At 52.0% G+C, this 17,282-nt stretch overlaps 2 protein-coding genes across 2 annotated transcripts; both read left to right on the top strand.

Annotated features, from left to right (window-relative positions):
• Positions 1-3,268: 3,268 nt before the first annotated feature.
• Positions 3,269-4,206, top strand: LOC131393644 (olfactory receptor 13J1-like). Its single transcript, XM_058524707.1, is given in 2 exon segments — positions 3,269-3,293; positions 3,296-4,206. Coding segments are annotated over 2 exon segments (936 nt in total).
• Positions 4,207-9,520: 5,314 nt separating this feature from the next.
• On the top strand, positions 9,521-13,464 carry LOC131393765 (olfactory receptor 13C7-like). Its single transcript, XM_058524804.1, has 2 exons — positions 9,521-9,564; positions 12,477-13,464. Exons 1-2 carry the CDS (start codon positions 9,521-9,523, stop codon positions 13,462-13,464), a joined length of 1,032 nt encoding a protein of 343 aa, XP_058380787.1.
• The last annotated feature ends 3,818 nt before the right edge of the window (positions 13,465-17,282 follow it).

The following is a 17,282-nucleotide window of genomic DNA, read 5'->3' as shown; positions in this document are numbered from 1 at the left end:
CCTCTCCGGGCTTCACTTTCCCCATATATAACAAGGGGGTGGTCTAGCTGATCTGTAAGACCCCTCCCAGCTACACCAGGGTGTCATCTAGGTAGGAACAGCTCACATTTGGCAGCCAGCTGCTCACTCTCAATTTGTCCTAGCCCCAGGAAGTTGTAGCAAGATAGGAAGAAGCTGGCTATGGTCAAGTGGGGGACTTCAACTTGGCCTTCAGAACCTGGGTGGGGAGGGGAAGGGAGGTGGCATCCCCATGGGCTGGCAGGGAGAGGCAACAGGCAGGAAGTGAGGAAGAGAGGTGAGCACCCTCCTAGAGGCACAAACCCAGGACCATGGGGCACAAAGGAGAGAGGGCTCAAGGTGGCCTGGGAGAGGATAAAGGAAGGCTCACTTGGCGACGTAGCATTTGAACTGGTTTTTAGGTAGCATTTGGCCAGGAGAGAAGTGAAGGCATAACAGACACTATGGGCTCCGTAGACAATGCTTCGTGGCCATGCTTTTGGAACCAGAGTTCCACAGCAACCAGCCACATCCCTTCTCCTTCCCTCCTCCCGCAGGCCCCATCCGCCAGCTGAAGGAGAGAAGGCAGAGCAGGGAGACTCAGATCCTTAGCACTCAGGCTGGGAAGCAGACAAGACACTGGGCTGGGCTGGTGACCTTGTCCCTGCTCTGAGGTTCCTCTGTCCTCCTGGTTCCTCCTGGGCAGAGTGTGCTCCCTGCCCTCAGGACTGCTCCTTCCCCTGTCATACTTCCACGGCTGCTGCCTGGCCATGGTCTCCATGCACCTCCTCCCAGGGAGAAGTGGTCCTGCCTGGTCCTCTGACTCTCTGGCCACAGGTCCAAGGGTCTGTACTACCGGCTCTGGGTGTGTGTCTGTGTGTGTGTGTGTGTGTGTGTGCTCATGTGTGTGTGTATGAAAGCGAGAAGAGTGAGAGTGTCTGCTACACATGCACATACACTCACGTGAGTGACTGTACATGTGCACACATGGGCCTGTGTGTGGCATGTACACTCATTGGAACACGTGTCAAACAGGTATTGGTGCATACATGTAGGTGGGCACATATGTGGTGACCCCATGTGGGTGTATGTATAGTCTGGCAGGTAGCCAATGGCTGCAGGTGTTTGCTAGTGGCTTTAGGGGATAAACTATAGCATGTGGAACCGTGCAAAGAGGAGGCTGCAGCCTGACCCAACCACAGGGGCTGCAGGAATGTGGAAGGCCGCCTCTGTGCCTTGCCCTAGCCGTGGCAAGGGGCCTGCTGCTATTGACCCTCCATTCAACAAGGTGCCTCTCCAGGAAACCAGTCTCAGTTTTCCCAGTTGAATCTGAGGGAGCTTGCAGCTCACGCTTCCCTGACCCCACAATGTGTCCAGACACAGTCAAGCTGAAGCAAGACCTTCTATCTGAGGTCCCAGGGCTAGGTCAGAGCTCTCCTTGCTGGAGAAGTGGCCCTTCATTCCCTGAGGGAGGGCCCAGAGCTCTGGACCCTGCATTTATTCTCTGTGAGAGGAAAGAATGTCCACAGGGGCCACCCAGCCTGGATGCTGCTGGGTGGTGGAGGCCCAGTGAGACCCAGAGAGACTCCATATCAGAGGATTTTGTGACCCTTCAAGTGGCCTGACAGCAAAAAGAAAGGGGGAAAAGTATGTCGATGGGAGTAATGAGCTCCCTGTCACTAGAGGCATGCAAACAGAAGCAGGATGAGGCTGGGCATGGAAATTGGAGAGGATTTCTGCCTGGGAATGGTTTGGATTCAGTGGCCTGGGAGCACATATGCCGTCATTTATTCCCCTAATGCCTAGCATGACGCCTGGCGTGTGGTAGGAACTCACTCACGTCTTGATTCTGGAACGAATAAACATGGGAAGACTACGAGGATGACACTGTCTCATGCAAGGGAGGGGCTGACAGGAGCTGGTGCTCAACCCAGACCCAGGCTTGGGCAGTGCGTCCACGGCTGTACTGACATGGTGCCAAGTGCCCGAAATAGGAAGGAAGGGTTGAGTCATGCTCCCTCGCTGGTGAGAGGATTGTGGGGAGGACGTGGGAGAAAGACGCCCATCTAGGGCAACAAAAGAACAACTGACACTTGGGGAACATCTGCTCTGAGCATGGTGTAGGTGTCACGCTGTTGGGAGGGCTGGACTCCAGACACACCTTGCCAGGGACCTGCTGTGTGACCTCAGTTTCCCCACCTGCACAATGAGAGATCTGAGGAGTTGACCCTTGAGGGCGCTTTCCATGCTGGTGTCCCGGGAGTTCGTGAAGTCAAAGCAGCCCTGCTCAGGCTCAGGGAAAACAGGAGGTTTGGGGCTGGGCCAAGAAGTCCATCACATTTTAGCTCACAAAGCTGACAATGAAGGCAGATTCTGAAGGTCAACCCACACACTGTAGCTGATGGAGCAGGCCCTATGGGGGACAGGCGAATGAGCCCACTGATAGGCTCAGAGGCCAGCAGCCCCCCACTGAGAGGCAAAATGCATGCTTCCTGCATGGAGACCAGAGCTGACCTGAGAGACAAGTCTGATTTCTGCAGACTGAGGGATAAAAGAGAAGGGCCTTGCCAACAGTGGGAACAATGTAAAGCAGCTCAGAGGCTCCCTTAAAGCCAGGAGGCCCCTCAGAGACCATGTGGCCCAGCGGTACTCAAAGCATGGTGCCTTGGCCAGCAGCGGCGGCATCACCCAGACCTGCTGCGTCAGAAACTCTGGGGATGGAGCCCCGCAATCTGTGTTTTAACAAACTTTCCAGGCGACACTGGTGCATAGTAAGATCTGAGCACCTCTGATCCAGCTCACTGTTTCCCAAACTATGTTGGTAGAATACTCACCTGCAGTAGGTTAATGGGTGCTCTGTAAAAGGAGGATCCATGGTCAAATAAATTTGAGAATTACATCTCTACACCGTTTTTGGAAAGTCACAAATCACATTGGCCTATTAAAGGCTCTGAGAGGTCCTGCAGTAAAGAGATTTATTTACTTTTGATTAATCCAGTGTTGTCTCAGATTGATTCTGCAGATTGCCTACTAACATTTCCGTTAACACTCTCTTAGGGAAATGTTTACCCAAATCAATTCTCATTTTTCATGCGGATAAATTGCGGCCTAGAGGGACAGGGACTGCCCAAAGTCACAGAGAGAGAGTGTGTCAGAGCTGGAAAACACCCTCGCAATATGCCTCATCCCAAAAGAGGCTCTGTGGGCTCCCCACCACCCTGCACCCCCTTTCCCTCCATCCCAGCTATGTGTCCCTCCACAGCCCTGCAGGATGGAGCCAATCAACAGGACAGAGGTCTCGAGTTCTTTCTGAAAGGATTTTCTGGCTACCCAGCCCTGCAGCGCCTGCTCCTCCCTCTGTGCTCAGTCGTGTACCTGGTGACCCTGCTGGGGAACACAGCCATCGGGGCGGTAAGCGTGCTGGACTCCCACCTGCTCACGCCCATGTACTTTCTCCTAGGCAACCTCTCCATCCTGGACATCTGCTACACCTCCACCTTTGTGCCCCTGATGCTGGTCCATCTCCTGTCAGCCCGAAAGACCATCTCCTTTATTGGCTGCCCAATCCAGATGTGTCTGAGCCTGTCTGCAGGCTCCACAGAGTGTCTGCTGCTCGCCATCATGGCCTATGATCACTACCTGGCCATTTGCTGGCCACTCAGCTACCCCGTGCTCATGAGCCACCGGCTCTGCTTGTTGCTAGCGGGAGCCGCCTGGGTCCTCTGTCTCTTCAAGTCAGTGACTAAGACAGTCATCGCCATGAGGCTGCCCTTCTGTGGCCACCATGTGGTGAGTCACTTCACCTGCGAGATCCTGGCAGTGCTGAAGCTGGCATGTGCTGACATATCAGTCAACGATGCCTTCCTGCTGGTGGGCGTCATCCTCTTGCTGCCTGTGCCCCTGGAATTCATCTGCCTCTCCTATACGCTTATCCCGGCCACCATCCTGAGGGTGCCCTCAGCCACCAGGCACCGCAAAGCGTTCTCCACCTGTTCAGTGCACCTGGCTGTGGTGCTGCTTTTCTATGGCACCATCATCTTCATGTGTATGAGACCCAAGAGCAAGGAGGCCCGCATCTCTGGTGAGGTCTTCACAGTCCTCCATGCCGTGGTCACACCCATGCTGAACCCTGTCATCTACAGCCTGGGGAACAAGGAGGTGAAGGAGGCAGCCAGGAAGGTGTGGGGCAGGGGCCGGACCTCCAAGTGAGGGCGGCCAGGCTCTGCAGCTCAGTAGGCACAGCCTTTGTGTGCCCGCTGAGAGGATGGGTGGAGTGCAGGACTGTGGGTCTGGAATCTTCATCCCAGAAAGGCAGAACCGAATCCCCGATCCTGCCACAGACTAGCTCCTCACAGTCACCCTGCTGCTCCTTCGCCCGGCCTCGCCCTGCACCGGCTCTCAGCATCACTCCCTGCATCTTCACACCAGCCTCCTGGCTGGCCTCAAGATTTCAGTCTTATTCCTCCTTCCAATCTACAGTCCAAGGGGCGTCCAGAGGCATCTTTTTGAAAAGCATACGTGATCACGTCACTCTCCTGATTGAAACCCCTAAATGGTTCCCCACTGTTCCTAGGAGTAAGCTCTTTGGTGGGGCCTTCGAGGCCCTCACAAGCTGGCCCTGACTAACACCCAGCCCTCTGCCTCACAGCCTCCCTCCTCACAGCCACACACACCAGCCAAGTCTGAGTCTCAATATTGCCCAGCACTGCCCAGCTCTGGGCCCTTCTTGGTTCTTCCCACAAGGCAGCCCCCACCCAGCACACAGCTCCACGTGTAAAAGGACTGCCTGACCCTCAAGGCCCAGCTCGAATGCTGCCTCCACCAGGAAAGCTCCTCACTTTGCTCCTTTCATTGTGTGTCTCCTGCTTTATTTTCATTGTCCCTGTAAGAGCAGGGAGTGTTGGAGTCTACTCTGTCTCAAGGCCCAGCCCTGCCCAGCCCCAGGCCCCATGCAGGTTTCTTCAATAAATAAATGAACACATCAATGTAGGGGTGATAATGGCAGAGCCTGGAGTCCTTCCCAAATCTGAGCAGAGCTGAGATGGTGTTCAAAGGCATGGCCTAGTGCCCCCGGGAGGTGACAGTAGAGGTAATGATGAGGCCCCAAGTCCAAGATTTCCAGACCTGTCCAGCCACCAGGACACCAGTCACCCCGAGCAGCCCCAGGCCTGGATTCCCCTGTTTCTCTTTAGCAGCAGCAGCTTCCAGTGCTTCCCTGCTCCACTTCCAGGCCTCACTTGGCTTTGGGGAGACTTGCTGTACCCCTATTTACCCCATCCCCTGGGATCCTGCCATAGCTGCCCCTTCCTGGTGCTTCTTTCCAGCCTTCCTTTTTGAGAGCTCAGTGAACACACAGTGAACATGGACCCAGATTCACAGAACATCTCCATTCTCTGCCCGCCTCCAGCCTCAGTGGCACCGTCTGTGTGAATGGAAAGCTGGGCATGGCCTCCAAGCAGCAGTCCAGCTCTCCCGCCCCCTGGCTGCAGGTCAGCACAGCCTTTGCAAGAGCCCTCAGTCCCCTCCCAGGCCCTCTTCCTGCTTCCTCTGTTGGTCAGAACAGAGGCACAGAGCAGAGAAGCACAGCCTGCAGCTCACAGCCTGAGGGGAGACACTCAGCCCTCTCTGACCAGGCTAGAGTGCGGGCTGCCGGCCTGGGCCCTGGATGCCAGGGCCGGAGTCTGGACTTTATCCCGGGGTGACTGAGGGTTTACAGTCACATTTACTGTGAGAAAGGTCACTGATTAGATACCATTCTTCACCCATGAAGTTGGCAAAGAACTTGTTTAAACGTCTATCATTAGCTAAGGTGCCGAGAAGTAGATAGTATCACCAGCTGCTGGTGGGGATGGAATAAATTCACATGAACTTCCTGCGAGGTGAGTTGGAAGCATGAACCAATAGACTTAGAAACATCCAGAGCCTTTGACCCAACACCTCTACTTCTAGGGATCAATCTAAGAAAATAATCAGAGGCACAAAGATTTATATATGAGGATGTTAATCACGGCATTATTTATAGTAATAAGAAATTGTAAGAATCTTAATGTCCAACCACCGAGGAATGTTTAAATAAATCCTGGTGGAATCCATTGAAAGAATATGATGCAGCCATTAGAAATCTTTGAATATTTGATGATGGGAAATGCTCACAATGTAATTAACAGAAAAAAGCAGAACACATAATTTTGTATTCAGTAGGATCCCAATTTTACTTTTTTAAAGTGCTTTTCTTATGGCTATATGAATAAGTATGTATGTAGAAAATTCTGATAAACTATGATGAAATATTAGCTAACAGTTACTTCCTCTGGGTAATGGGGTTATAGATAGGTATTGTTTTCTTTTTTTCTGAGGAAGAGTAGTCCTGAGCTACATCTGTGCCAAACCTCCTCTATTTTGTATGTGGGTCACCGCCACAGCATGGCTGACGAGTGGTGTAGGTCTGTGCCAGGGATCCAAACCCACAAACCTTGGCCGCCAAAGCAGAACATGCCAAACTTAACCACTATGCCATGAGGCCAGCCCCAAGTATTGTTTTCTTAATTAATTAATTCCAATATCATCCAATATTTCTAAAATGAACATGACTTTGAACTTAAAATTAATGTTTTTGATTTTCAAGAAATGGAGGATCACCTGGCTCCAGCGTAGAGCACGGATGAGAAGGGCCCCAGCCTGAGGGCAGGAAGTGAGCAAGCTGTAGCGGTCAAGCAGAGAGTGTGGAGCTGAGAAATACTGGGTTGATTCTGAGGATTGCAGAGGTGGGTGAGGGAGAGAGGACTGCGGGTTGACACCGGGTTTCTGGCTTATTTGTATGGATAGCGCTACCACCCACTGAGACCCAAGATAGGGAAGCTGGGGGTGGTGATGAGTTTGTTAGGACATGTGGAGTTCCCCGTATCCACCGGGTGGCAAGAGGGCGCTGTTCTCTGAGCAGTTAGAAAATCAGTGGTAACAAACTTCCAATGTTTTATTTTGACTCGTGTTCTAGACAAAAATTCCAACAGACAAATCATAGTATAACGGGAAAATTTGCAGCTGCTGCTGCTTTATTGAAGGCTGTTTTTTAGTCCCTAAACTGTGTCAAGTTATCATTCTTTATTGTGAAGGAAAGGAAAGAGAAGGAGATGGAAGGGGAAAGGAAGAGGAAATCTGTAGAAACTCATGCATCCCACCAAACTCCTGACTAACAGTCCCTCACCAGGGCTTGGGGTCCCACCCTATACAGCAATTCACTTCCCTCAATCTTGCATGAATCCAGGTGATCACAACCATCCTCGAAGGAGACACCCCACTTCACAACCCAGGAGGCCCAGGCCCACAGCAGCAGAGTCATGGCCCCTGAGCCTCCGATCCAAGGGGCAGGCCTGCAATGAGACCCGGTCTTCAGATTCTCCATCCAGTGTCTCTCTTGTGCCTATCGCACTTCAGCCAGGCCCTCCTGGGGCAGTGCAAGGAACCTGGGGTCCCTGAAGCCTCACAGCTGCCAAACCTGAAAACTTACACCATGTAGTTGCAGTTTGAACTTTAAATTGGGCAGAGACTTTGAGGTCCCCAAGGGCAGGGAGCTGCGAGCTGTCTATGTGGCGGGGGACCAGGAGGACAGTCCTCGGGGCCTCAGCCCTGGCCCATCCCAGCACAGTGTGTCTGCTGGTAATGAACTCAGCACTTCCCTTCTGGGCTCTCCCCTGGTGGCCTGCTCCAGCTACCTGCACGCACTGATGCCACAGGGCCAATAGGTAGGAGGTAAGGAGAATCCATCTAGCATGTTCTATTCTCATGAAATCTTTTAAACATATAAAAAACAGAATATTTGCTTGGTGAAGGGGACATGAAGATACTAATAATATCAGCTACCACTAATTGAATACTTACTTAGCACGTGCCAGGCTCTGTGCTAAGAGCTTTGCAGGCATGGTCTCACTGGATCCTCAAAATAACCCCACGAAGAAATCCTATTCTTATCTCCATGGTGCAGGTAAGGAAGCTGAGGCCAAGAAAACCATTAGCAGGTGGCAGGTCTGGGACTGGGCCCTGGGTGGTCTGATGCTGAGGCTGCACTCACTCGCTCTGCTCCATAGCGAGCAGGTAGTGAGGAGGAATCCCAGCTCCGGGTATCTGGGGTAAAGTAACAGGAGCTTTCTTCTTGTTATGTCCCTTGCCTTTCTTTTACAATAATTTGAGAAGGCTAAAATAAGTATTAAATGGTTAAAACTAGATTTACCAGCCAATGAAATTGATATGATAAACCTTGCAAAGTGACCCTGGGTCTACCAGACCTCAGGGTTGGAAGTTGCTAGAAAAATGTGAGGCAATGTTTCTGAGGTTACAGAGTACCAGAGATCACCTCGCTGAAGGACTCCATTTCACAGAAGGAGAAACTCGACCAAGGTCATACAGCAGAATCCGAATAAAGACAAGAGTCAAACCCAAGCCTTTAGACCCAGTCCAGGGCTCATTCCGTGGCATCCCCTTGCCTCTCAGGAGGTGTAAAACTGGGGAGTGGAATTAGACAGTTATTCTCAGAGACACTCAATTCCCTATCACTCCGTGAACCTGATTTTCCAGGACGTGACAGAGTGGGACCTTGGCAGATAGATGCTAGAGTAGTTTTCTGAGAGTTTGCAGTCGTCTGCTCAGCAGTATTTCTGGTTCTCCTCCTTCTGGGTATGTGGTGGGATTACCCAGGCCAGTGGGCTGTGGGCAGATGCGACACGTGTCACTTCCGTGTCAGAGCATTTAACTGCTGGGATGAGAATCTCTAATGTGTTCTTCCCCAGCCACAATAACCTGCGATGTTCAGATGGTGGAGCCTCCATCAGCCAGGGTCTCTGAGGAGGACAACATGGAACAGAGCCCCCTGAAAACCTACAATGGACACACAGCACAAGAAAGAAAGAAACCTTGACATGGTAAACCACTAAAACTACGAGGTTGTGTTACTGCAGCGTGACCTGGCTCCTCTTAACAGATGCCCCAGCGGAACAGCAGCCACTCCCTGATGTCACAGCCTGTGCCCATGTTGCAGAATCAAAGCTGTCAATAACCCAGCAGCGCAGTATGTTCTAGACACAGACTTGTTGTTATGGTCCATAAGCCTGTGGCCTCCTGGGCTGGTTCTAATTTCCATGAATGTGAGGACACCCAGCACAGTCCTGAGTTAGCTCTTCAGAAAGAGCTGCTGTGGCTGCAGATGGGAGACTGGTGCCCGGAAAGCTCTTCTCCCAGCAGCCACAATGGCTGCACTGCCCTACTGGGGTGTGTGCCTTGGGAGGGGGCGGTCTCAAGGTAAGACATTTGGGATCAGGGTTTTGGGCAGAACAACAGTACTGGACTCAGGTGGCAGTCACGACACCTCCCGGGTGCAGGCACTGGAAGGGTTAGTGATGAGTCAGACACAGACCTTTGATTTCAAGAGCTCACAGTCTAGCCAAACAAAGAAACACAACGAACTAACTACAGTGGAAGGCAGAATGAAATTCACCTGTGCTAATGGCTGTGCAAGCATCATGTTGTCGGGATGGTCAGTTCAATGGAGGCATCTGAGAAGGCTGCACAGACGAGGTGTGTGTGAGCTGCCCTTAAAAGATGAGTGGAAGAGGGCCGGCCCCGTGGCTTAGTGGTTAAGTGAGCGCGCTCCACTGCTGGTGACCCGGGTTCGGATCCCGGGCTCACACCGACGCGCTGCTTCTCCGGCCATGCTGAGGCTGCGTCCCACATACAGCAACTAGAAGGATGTGCAGCTATGACACACAACTATCTACTGGGGCTTTGGGGGGAAAAAAATAAATAAATAAAATCTTAAAAAAAAAAAAAAAAAAAGATGAGTGGAAGAGAAAGGCCGCTCCAGGCTGAGGAAAGAGCGTGAGAAGAGGGCCAAGACAGGAGCATGTGGGGTTCGTCCATCAATGGGGAGTGGTCTGCTGAGGCTGGCACAGGCAAGCGTGAAGGGATGGGGGTGAGGCAGGAGGGCAGGCCAGAGCCTGATCACAAAAGCCCTCGAATGTCTCTGCCATTCCCACTCGGTCTGTTAGAGACAAAAGTGAGGGAAAGCAATGCAGAGTCAGGCAGTTTCCTGCCTTTCGCCTGCTTGAAAACACCCCACCTGTGTTCAGTGTCAGACTTGGGAGTTAACATAGGTCTTATAACCGAATCTGAAATAGTATGGGCATAATCCAGCCACGTGAAGTCATTACCTAGAGAAGACGCTTCCTGTCAACTTCTTTTTTCCAGATTTCAGGTTTTACTTTGTCTTTACATCCCAGACTCCAAGAGAATCTCAGAGGTTTCTGAAGCTGTGTCCAAGGTCGCCGGCGGGGGAAGGGAATGAGTGTGAACTGTTGGGGCAGAAGCCACATCTGCCTGTGCTATGTCCCCAGCGCTGAGCACAGGGCCAGCACACAGTCGGTACTCAACAACCATTTGTTGAGCAAGTGAATGAGTGAGCCAGCACGCTCCGGCAATTCTTTCTCTTTTGGCCAAACCTCCGCATGAGAAACGCTACGTTTAAATGTTCACGTGGATAAGATTTAAGGTCAGTTGCTGACCCAGATTAATCAACCTCCCCTGAATGTTCCAGAAACTCCCTTAACAAGCACCCTGATTCAGGCTGGAGGAGGGAAAACGGGCCCAGGATCTTGGGAGAGAGGGGGTCGTGACAGACCCTAGAGCTCTTGTCTGCGGGGTAGCAGGCCCAGAGCCAGCAGGTGCCTGGGGCTGAAGACACAGTCTTTGATCTGGAGCCTCAGTAATAACATGTTACTGCCGGGCGGCTCGCCGGCACCTTCCTGTGTATGCCTCACCTGAACTACACAGCATCCCCAGTTTTTCAGAAGGACACTGAGTCTCGGAGAGGCCAAGCGACTTGGTCAATATCACACAGATAGTTAGTGCTGAAGCTGGAATACAAGGCTGGGTTTTTTGAATCATGCATTGAGTATCTGTGGACAGCACTTACTGTAGAAGTTGCCGGAAGGAAGAGGACAGAGTCCTGCTCTCAAGTGTAGTAGAGGAGACAGGTGCACAGAGGGATGGCCAAAGGCTGTGGGAGCACAAGAAGGGAGCAGGTGACTCTGCAAGGCACAGGAGGGAGAAGAGAGGAGGAGAGGTGGAGCTGGGCTCTGAGGAATGAGCCGGAATGCCCCCACTGGGGAAGGGAGGGAGGACTTGCCTACAAAAGGGAACTTCTCAGGTGAAGATGTAGTGCTGGAAAAAGATGTGCTTTATTCAGGAGAGGGTGAGCCCTGCGGCCCCAACAAATGGTGGGTGCAATTGAGGAGGAGGAGTGAGGGCAAAATCCAGCCCTGAAGGACAGACAAGCCTCCAGCGTTGTCATGGGACACTGGCCTCACAGTCAGTCCGGGAGAGAAGGGGCCAGAGGAGGGGGACTATATCTTCCGAATGACACAAGTTTACACTCAGCTCCTACTGCTCCTTTAGACCAGGGGTCACCTGGGCCATGAGACAGCTTCCTGTCTCACAAGACTACTGTGCCTTGGGGACATTTGGGCTCCCTCCTGTGAATACCTGACATGCATTTCCCAAGGGGACAGTGAGACCAGCTTGGAAGAGCACTGAAAGCCACCTGGGCGAAGGCTACAGCCTCTTCCCGCCCCTCCCTTGATAAAGCCAGTCAATGACTGACAACACCTCTGCCAGATTAGAACCTGGTTTTCCCTCCTTCTGTGACATCATCGCCAGGATCATTTATCCTAAAAAGCAATATAGAGGCCAAGAAGTGGGTCACTTGGCTCTCATGACCAGGTTAAATACTGTGACCAGTGGCTCTACTGTGATATGTATGCTCTCTTAAAAATCAACAGATGGCCTATGGGTCCTTAAGGAGAAATGACCAGAAATCAGGCTTACACATCCTGTGGGGTGGCAGTGTTTGACCTTCATGGCCCAAAGGAACACTAGGTGAGCATCACTCATCACCCACCTGCCTTCCAGAGCTCATCTCACCCAATTCAGGGAAGAGGCGGCAGCCCTTGTGACAGGTGTGGCATCTTTCTGTCCACTTATTTTTCTTGCTGCCGTAGCCCCAGCACCTAAACAATACCTAGCACAGAGCAGGCTTCAAAAAACATCCAGCGAATGAATGAATCTGAAATACTATGGGCATAACTCAGCCATTAGAAGCCATAGCCTAGAAAAGATGCTTCCTTTTAACAGCCAAGAACTCTTTAGATTCCCAAAGAGCGTGTCAAACCTGAATCCTACTCTATTGTCTCCCTGAGCCCACCCTGAGGAGAACAGCAAAGAGCCTTGGAGACTAGAATGTGCCTCATGTCCCCTAAGTTAGGTCAGAACTGCAGAGCTGAGAGGGCCAGCCTACAGACCTGAAACCCAACTCTCTCATTATACAGATGGTGAAACTGAATTCCAGAGGCAAGGCTGACCTGCCCCAGGTCACACAACCAGGTGGCTTGGCTCCCAGGCCAGCCAGAGCTTTTTCCAACACCTGTGTGGTCCAGATGGCAAAGGAAGGAGAATGAGACGGATGGGGCAAACCAGAAGGCTGTGACAGAATACGTCCTGCTGGGGCTACATGAACACCACAACCTGGAGAAGGTCCTGTTCATGCTCTGCCTGGGCTTCTACTTAGTGAATGTGCTGGGGAACTCCCTCCTCATAGGGCTGAACCTGCTGGACCCGCACCTGCACAGCCCCAGGTACTTCTTTCTCAGAAACCTCTCCCTCATTGACATCTGTGGCACCTCCTCCTTCGTGCCGCTCATGTTGGTCAACTTCCTGGAAGCCCAAAGGACCACCTCCTTTCCTGGTCGCCCCCTGCAGATGCACCTGACCCTGGCGCTGGGCTCCACTGAGTGCCTGCTCCTGGCTGTGATGGTGTGTGACCGTTATGTGGCTATCTGCCAGCCGCTTAGGTACCCAGAGCTCATGAGTGGGCACATGTGCATGTGGATGGCAGTGCTGAGCTGGGGGACAGGCTTTGCTGTCTCACTGCTGCAGTCTGTCATAACCTGGAGCCACAATATCATCAATCACTTCTTCTGTGAGGTCTTGGCAGTGCTGAGACTGGCCTGTGGGGACATCTCTCTCAATGCACTGCTATTAATCGTGGCCACGGCCATCCTGACACTGGCCCCACTCCTGCTCATCTGCCTACCCTACATTTCCATCCTTGCTGCCATCCTTAGGGTACCCTCTGCTGCGGGCTGGCACAAAGCCTTCTCCACCTGCTCTGCCCACCTCACAGTGGTGGTGGTTTTCTATGGGACTGTCTCCTTCACGTACTTCAAGCCTAAGAACCCCTACTTGGATAAGATTATCACATTGTTCTATGGGATCATGACACCCTCACTGAACCCCATCATCTACAGCCTGAGGAACGCAGAGGTGAGAGCTGCTGCCATAGCCCTGCTGGGGGGACACCTGCTCTCCAGGAAAATGTCGCACTTCTCCTGTTGCTCTCCAACTCCATCAGGCAGGATAGGCTAGGTCAATATTGTGGTAATGACCTCAAATTTCAGAAGCTTAAAACCACAAAGGTTTATTTCTCACTCATGCTGCAGGTCCATTCGAGGTTGGCTGGGGGTCTGCTCTGCATCATTATCTTCATCGCTCTGGGACTCAGGATAAAGCAGCTACCATGTGGAACAGTGCTGGTCACCACAACAAAAGGAAAAGAAAAAGTGACAAAGCCTGCACTGACCCTTAGAGCTTCCATTCAGAAGTGGCGTGTTACTTCCACTTACAGTTTTTGGCCAATGCAAGGCATGTGGCCACAGCTAGCATCAAGGGGTGGTGTGGGGGAAGCACACCTACCCGTATCTGGAAGCAGAGGGAGGATCAAGAAGTTTATGAATAGCCTAATGACTGCCACGCCACCTCCATCAACCCAAGAGCTACTAGAGATTTGTCTTGCTTTTCTCTGACCACCCATCCTTCACTGGCTGCTGCCAGGTTAATCATCCCAGGAGAGCTCTGGTTAGCTCACTTGTGGTGGCTTTGTACTAGGTCAAGCTAATTAGGTTGGAACCATGCCTCCCAGACTTTCCTTCCCTATATGTTTCTGGGTTAGGTTTGACCACAAGAGAAATTTGCACGAGATCTGGAAGGCAAAGTGAAGCAGCGGGAGCACTCACCTGTCATCGCTGATGTGCTGGCTCACCTTGGTGTCAGTGCAGCCCCTCCAGGTCCCACCACATTGGCTCCTTCAGCTGTTCTGAATCTTGTGCCAAGTGCAGCTCCATGGCAAAGAGTGCTAGCTTCTCCTGCAGGTCACCAGTGTCACTGAGATTGAAGGCAGTGAGAGCCAGACACTGGTTCCAGATTGTCCTCCTGGGTGCTAGTTTGTCCTTCCCCTTCCCCTTCCCCACTTCGCGCCTGCCAGCCCAGCTGACATACAGCGGCTTCAGGCCCCACACCCAATGCAGAGTAACAGCTTTGCACAGACTTCTCCAACTGCTCCCGCAAGTGTACAGGGCAATTCTCTGTAACAAACCCCTTATATCACTCAGAGGGGTTCTGCTACTTTGATCAAACCCTGACTGATTCATTACTATTCTGATCAAGAACCTTTGATGGCTCTCCATTACCACCGCATTAAGTCCAAATTCTTCAGCTGAGACCCCAGGCCCTCCAGAATCTGCACCCCTACCCCTGCTTCTTCAGCCCAATGTTCCACTAACCCCCTTCACACGGACTGTCCCCACCACCACATTATATGTGCTGCCCGCACCTCCGTGTCTTTGCTCACACTGTTCTCTGGTAAAAGCGGGACTGTTTTTCAAACCCAGCTTAGACACCACCTCTTTCATACATCCTGTCCTGATGCATTTTGAAAGTGTTCTCTTTCCTTTACGTCCTGCGTCACTTTGTTGACGCCTTTCACCCAGGACCCATCCCGTTCTGCTTTGCATTTGCAATATTTCACCACAATGTGAGCTCCTTGAGGGCAGGCCTCAAGCAGCTCTGGCTCATCACAGACCTTTCCCTATAGAAGCATTACTGAACTGAATTGTCACTCAAAAGCCCACACAACGTCACCATCTGGGGATTGAGCCCTGTGCTGCTGGGCACTGTGTGGACAGATACAAGTGAGGGAGCAGCAGTATCTGGGGGCCACAGGCCTGTATTCCAGGATGGCAGGAGTTGTTTGCATCCTGGGCTCCCCTCTACGAAGACAAGTCAGGAGACAACCATGGACCCCACTCAGGGAGCCAAGAGGCCAGGGTTCCAGACCTGGTTCAGCTGCTCTGCCCAGCCCCGTCTTCTTGCTGGAATCCCCAGGAATCCCACAGGCACCTCACACTCATGCTGTCCAAAACCGAATTCATCATTCTGCCCTCCAAAGTTGTGTCACCATCTCAGGGAATGGCACCATCACCCCTCAAGTCACCAAGCCAGAAACATGGCAGTCATCATAGACTTTCATCCCTCACCACCCCACACATCCACATTCTGCCCCCCAAAGTTGTGTCACCATCTCAGGGAATGGCACCATCACCCCTCAAGTCACCAAGCCAGAAACATGGCAGTCATCATAGACTTTCATCCCTCACCACCCCACACATCCAATCAGTCACTAAGTCCTATGGAATCTACCTTCTAATAACTCCTAAATCAGTCCCCTCCTTTCCACTGACACTGCTTTAAGAAGCGTTTGCATCTCTCTCTCAAATATCGGAACAGCTGTGTCACTGCATTTTCATCCTCCAAACTCTCCAAAATCCATCCTCTGCACCAGCCATCAAGACACCAATCAGATCATGCTACTCTCCTGCTTAAATCCTCCCCTGGTTCCTCATTTCCCATAGGATAAAAGCCAGATCCCGCCCATCCGTCCAACCTCATCACTGGCTGCTTGCCTCCACTCCCGCTCCACCCACACACTCTCTCCAGGCCCAGGCACACTGAACTATGCCCAGTTCCCGTATAAATATCAGTCTTTCCTGCCTCTGTGTCTCCCCTTGCTCTTCAAACACTGCTGTACCTTTAGCTACATATATTGGATACTTATCACCTACCAGGCTAGACACTGTAGTGTGTTCTAAGTGCTTCACTGCCCGGGAACCAGATGGAATGAGGGAGATCTCAGGGGAGAATACAGCATGGACACTGGTGACCAGAGAGCACACTCTCCCCACATCTTGGCATTATGGAAACTCACTCAATTCTCAGCCCCTCCCCCTCCCGGAAAGCCCCTTCTGACCTCTCCTAGCTGGGTGGAGTCTGTCCCAGCTCTATTTCCCTCTTCAGGGCCTTCTGTACTCTGCGGACTCTGTCCTGAATCCCAGCTACTTGGGTTCATGAGTCCTAGTGACTGACTCTATACATCCTAATGTGATGCTATAATATTTCTGATACAGGAACAGACACCTAGCCCACACCTCTTGCTCCTTCTCACCACTCCGTTGGCCACATCATTCTCTGCTCAGTGCCCCAAGGACGAGATGTGCTTGCAGAAAGCAGAGAACAAGGGGATGTTTTCCTGGCTTTTGAGCTTCAAAGCTCAGGCTCTTAGCCTGGTGGCATAGTGGTTAAGTTTGCACGCTCCGCTTCAGTAGCCCAGGGTTCGCAGGTTCGGATCCCAGTCGCAGACCCAAACACCGCTTATCAAGCCATGCTGTGGCAGGCGTCCCACATATAAGGTAGAGGAAGATGGGCACGGATATTAGTCCAGGGCCAATCTTCCTCAGTAAAAGGAGGAGGATTGGCAACCGATGTTAGCTCAAGGGTAATCTTCCTCACAAAAAAAAAAAGTAAAATGCTTAGGCCCTAAAGGGAACAGAAAAGACTTAAGGCACAGACAAAAGATCTGGGAGAAAACATGAAAAGTAAAAGTAAGTCTTCCTCACTTCCAGAAGATTAACAGAGATTCCCTGAGTAGGGAGAGGGAGAGAGGAGGAAGGGCACAGTGAGAGCACTGGCCCAGAGGGAGGGGCCCTGAGCCTCACTCCCCAGGCCACGCCGCTGGACCTGAAAGGTGGAGCAACTCATGCCTTGTTGGTCAAGTAAAACCCAGAGCAGGACCCCAGGGAAGAAATGGCTTCAAGGCGTGTCTGGATGGCCCAGGTCTCACAGGTCTTGGCAGGTGGCACAGAAGTGGTAGAGAGAGCCTTAGGACAGCAAAAGGTTAGCAGATGGAAACAAGAAACCGCTCTGGGATGGCCTGCCTGCACCGCTGACTGGGGACCAGGTGGGATGATGGAAATCTCAGGGGATGGGTGCAGCATGGACCCTGGTGACCAGAGAGAACACTCTCGCAACATCTTGGCATTATGTAAGACCCTCGGAACTCAGCTGCAACCCTT

Source organism: Diceros bicornis, chromosome 28 (genome assembly GCF_020826845.1).
Source record: "Diceros bicornis minor isolate mBicDic1 chromosome 28, mDicBic1.mat.cur, whole genome shotgun sequence".
Classification (NCBI taxonomy): Eukaryota; Metazoa; Chordata; class Mammalia; order Perissodactyla; family Rhinocerotidae; genus Diceros; species Diceros bicornis.
The sequence above is the reverse complement of the archived record's forward strand: the minus strand, read 5'-3'. Positions and strand labels throughout refer to the sequence as shown.

What these genes read in the sequence shown, in the direction of transcription:
- LOC131393765 (XM_058524804.1), top strand. Translation starts at nt 9,521, where the DNA reads ATGGTCAGTTCAATGGAGGCATCTGAGAAGGCTGCACAGACGAG. An exon ending in GAGAAGGCTGCACAGACGAG is followed by an intron (nt 9,565 to 12,476) that starts GTGTGTGTGAGC and finishes TGTGTGGTCCAG; the next exon opens with ATGGCAAAGGAAGGAGAATG.